Here is a 3,417-nt window from a genome sequence, read left to right as displayed (position 1 = left end):
AGAGCTGGAGCTGAAGCTGAAGCTGGAGCTGGAGCTGGACCGAGTCTCGAAACTCTGGCACTCTGTTACTCTGGTAGTTTGGCCTGTCCACGATAATTGCGCATACACCTCGCTGTAGTTGTGAGCGTAAGCCGAAAGACAAAACATCTTAACTTAGTGGTAAGTGCAGGCAACTAACTGCTACCACTGCTAACAAAGACAACAAACAGTGCCAGGCCTCAAGTAGAACGCAGCATGTGCTATGGAAAATCGTGCCGACAGCTCACGACTCTCCAACCCAGGAGCACAGAGTGGGATCGGCAAAGTAAGCGGAAAGCGGGAAAAGGAACTGCAACAAAAAACAAAAAAAAACAAAAAAATAACTTAAGCTGCCCCAGAGGCAAGTGCTAGCGGCTGTAAAACACTCAGCGCTCGACTTGAGTGGGTGGCAGAGAAGGCTTAGAAGGAGAGTGTGGGACGGGGAATGTGGAGAGCTGGCCTACAATGGGCACACTATGGAAAATTGTCGCGCTGCTTAATCGACAGCCAAGGAAAATTATTATCATGGTCGTTGGCAGTTGCCAGTTTCCCAGTTGCCAGTTGCCAGTTGCCCAGGAGAAGGTTGTGTCAACAAAAATGCTCAAGGTGTTGGAGAGTTCACGCTTTTGGCAACAGCAGTAACAACAACAACAACCACAACTGCTACAACAATGCTGGCTAAACAACTACTTACCAGACCTTCAACAAGCATATTAAGCCGCAAAATGAAGTTATCGCCAGGCCGCCAAACAAAAGCGTTGCGCTATGAAAAACTGATTCATGACTCTTTACCCAGGGACTCTGAATCTCTCTGGATACTGGAGTGTGTGTTGGGGGACAGCTCAGGCAGAAGGCAGGAAGATCGTCGTGCATCCCAGGCACGGCATAGTTGTTGTAAATTTGTTGCCGCCGTTGCAGCTGCTGCTGGTTACTTTTGTTGTTGTTTTTGTTGTTGTTGTTGTTCGCCGGATTGGTGATTTACGGCATGCGTTAAGCATTGGGCCCGGCCCGGGCTACCATTGGAAATTTGCATGCCCAGCGCGATCCTGCCGATAATAAAAGTGCAGCGAGAGTGCAGCATCTAGCATCCAGCAAGCCAGCCATTGAGGCAGCGGTGTGGCAACGTGGCAGCCAACCAGGCGAACTACTGTCGATCGTCCAAGTTGTTGTCGTTGTCGTTGGTTGCTTACGATCTTATCGCTGCCAGAGTCAACGCTTTGGGCTTGGGCCAAGTGCCATTTAGACGCAGAGACCAATGAACAGTAACAACAACAGCAACAACAACAGCATAAACAACTTAAAGTACAGCACAACAACAACAACAACAACAAGAACAACAACAATAACAAGAAGAGTAACAGGAGAAACAGCAGCAGGAACGCCACGTTTAGTTTGCGCATTTTATGATTATGTTGTTTTGATTTTCACGATCGTTTAGACCAGGCTAAGGCCAAGTATTTAGTGATCGCAGCGAAAAGGCAAAGGTTTAGCATGCTCACTGTTTTTTTTTTTCTTAGCCTAGCAATACCTAGTCTTGGCTTGGCTTTGGCCTGGCTTGGCTCTGGCCTTTGATCGTGTTACTGATCGTGGCATAATTATTCTGCAATTCCTTGTTCCAGGCAACATAATTAACAAATGAGTTTGTTACCACTTCAATAACAACTTTACAATTCGTGATCACTACAGATTATATTGATTACACCAACATCAAACACTGATTTGCATTTATTATCGATGTAATAGACATAAATGCAAGCATGGTTATTTAGAAATTATTCTTACCGCTAGACATTGATAGTCCAACAATTACCTTTTTGTGATCAATATTTTGTATTTGTTGTTTTAATAATATCAACTTTAACCACATTTTTATAGTTTTATTATTGAATAATATTTTTTTATTTAAATATGATTATTTTAATATTTTTTCATTTCTTCACAAAATATTAAAGTTTATTACAGATTGTAACATAAGTAATAAATAAAAATCATGTCAAACGGTGTATTATAAAACACAACAAAACTAAGCTGTCCAAAGAAAGGACAATCATTTTATGAATATAAGATATATTTTCTATTATCTTTTTATCGGAAACATGAAGATTCCATTTTGCTAGCCAAAAACTGACTTCGTTTTACCTAAAAAAGTTTGAGCCACTTTCACATAAAATCTTTTGGAAAAAAAGTTTATATAAGCGACATTGTCGGTTCAATAAAAAAGATATGTGTATATCTTTAAATTTTAATTTCCTTTATTTCTATTTATTTTAATTTCAGTCAACTGTTCCAATTTCCGCATTTTAGCATTAACAAAATGTCATTTAGTTTTAGAATTAAATGAAATTCTATATTATTCTTAATTCAATTATCATATATTAAACCACTTACTTAGTCACGCGCTTAGTCACTCAATTGGTTTTATGAGGAGCCAAATTCACAACGTGTTGAAAATAAATAATGAATGAACGTGATGATCTCAGCACTTAAAATGCAATAGTATTTAGAATGACTAAGTTAATAATCTTCATTGAATCTTATCTGATTAGATAAGATAAAAAATGTATAGTAATGACAAGTTGATAGGCAATCTACTATGACTATTGTATCATAATATTGCAGCTCAAATTGCACAAATTATTACCAGTTAATAGTTCGAGAAAGAATAATGTCGTTGAAAGTGATCCGATTGTTGCTAGTGATTTTCACCGCATTGGTTTTAATACCAACGGAATCCATGGTCCAAACAAGAAGTCTTGAGGATATCTTTGCCCAATTCAGCGATTTTGAACCGGAATCGGAATCGGAAGGTCTACAATGTTTTTTGCACCACATACCCCTCCTCAATACATTTGTAGAAGACTATAATAGTGCTATTGATATTTGCATAACACTTACCATTGTAAGTACCTATTACACAATTTTTATATCGGTGTGTCATCACGTATTTTATCTCTAGACCCTTAAAGAAGAACAGACTTGTATGGCGTCAGTTGAGCAGAGATTCATGGAATATGTTTCCAAAGAGTTCCGTAACCTAGCCAGTTGTATGACAGAAATTCTAAGTGAAAATGAAAGAGAAATTGTATTGCATATGTTGCGTAATAAAATTCTAGCTGACTGATTAAAATTCATTGTATCAATTTTAAAATTTAATTTCCTAAAGTATAAGTTTCTAAAACTATAAGAAAGTTGTACGAAAGTTGAATAAAAAACTTGAGGTAAACGTAATAACAACACCAATTACCTAAATCAACATATTCGATTCATAGGAACTCCCTATTAACATGTTAATCATCTAGTCGATTTCTCTAAGCATGATTTCATTGTTGAATATTAAAGAATTATATATCCACTTATTTATTACGACTAATGGCAGTAAATCAGCATTTTAAGCAGTAA

At 37.6% G+C, this 3,417-nt stretch overlaps 1 protein-coding gene across 1 annotated transcript; it reads left to right on the top strand.

Moving 5' to 3' along the window:
• The first annotated feature begins 2,656 nt into the window (after positions 1 to 2,656).
• On the top strand, positions 2,657 to 3,154 carry LOC132786444 (uncharacterized). Its single transcript, XM_060792977.1, has 2 exons — positions 2,657 to 2,917; positions 2,975 to 3,154. The coding sequence occupies exons 1-2, from the start codon at positions 2,684 to 2,686 to the stop codon at positions 3,137 to 3,139; spliced, it is 399 nt and encodes a 132-aa protein (XP_060648960.1). The 5' UTR covers positions 2,657 to 2,683; the 3' UTR covers positions 3,140 to 3,154.
• The last annotated feature ends 263 nt before the right edge of the window (positions 3,155 to 3,417 follow it).

Source organism: Drosophila nasuta, chromosome 2R (genome assembly GCF_023558535.2).
Source record: "Drosophila nasuta strain 15112-1781.00 chromosome 2R, ASM2355853v1, whole genome shotgun sequence".
Taxonomy (NCBI): Eukaryota; Metazoa; Arthropoda; class Insecta; order Diptera; family Drosophilidae; genus Drosophila; species Drosophila nasuta.
The sequence above is the reverse complement of the archived record's forward strand: the minus strand, read 5'-3'. Positions and strand labels throughout refer to the sequence as shown.

What these genes read in the sequence shown, in the direction of transcription:
- LOC132786444 (XM_060792977.1), top strand. Translation starts at nt 2,684, where the DNA reads ATGTCGTTGAAAGTGATCCGATTGTTGCTAGTGATTTTCACCGCATTG. An exon ending in TTTGCATAACACTTACCATT is followed by an intron (nt 2,918 to 2,974) that starts GTAAGTACCTAT and finishes TTTTATCTCTAG; the next exon opens with ACCCTTAAAGAAGAACAGAC.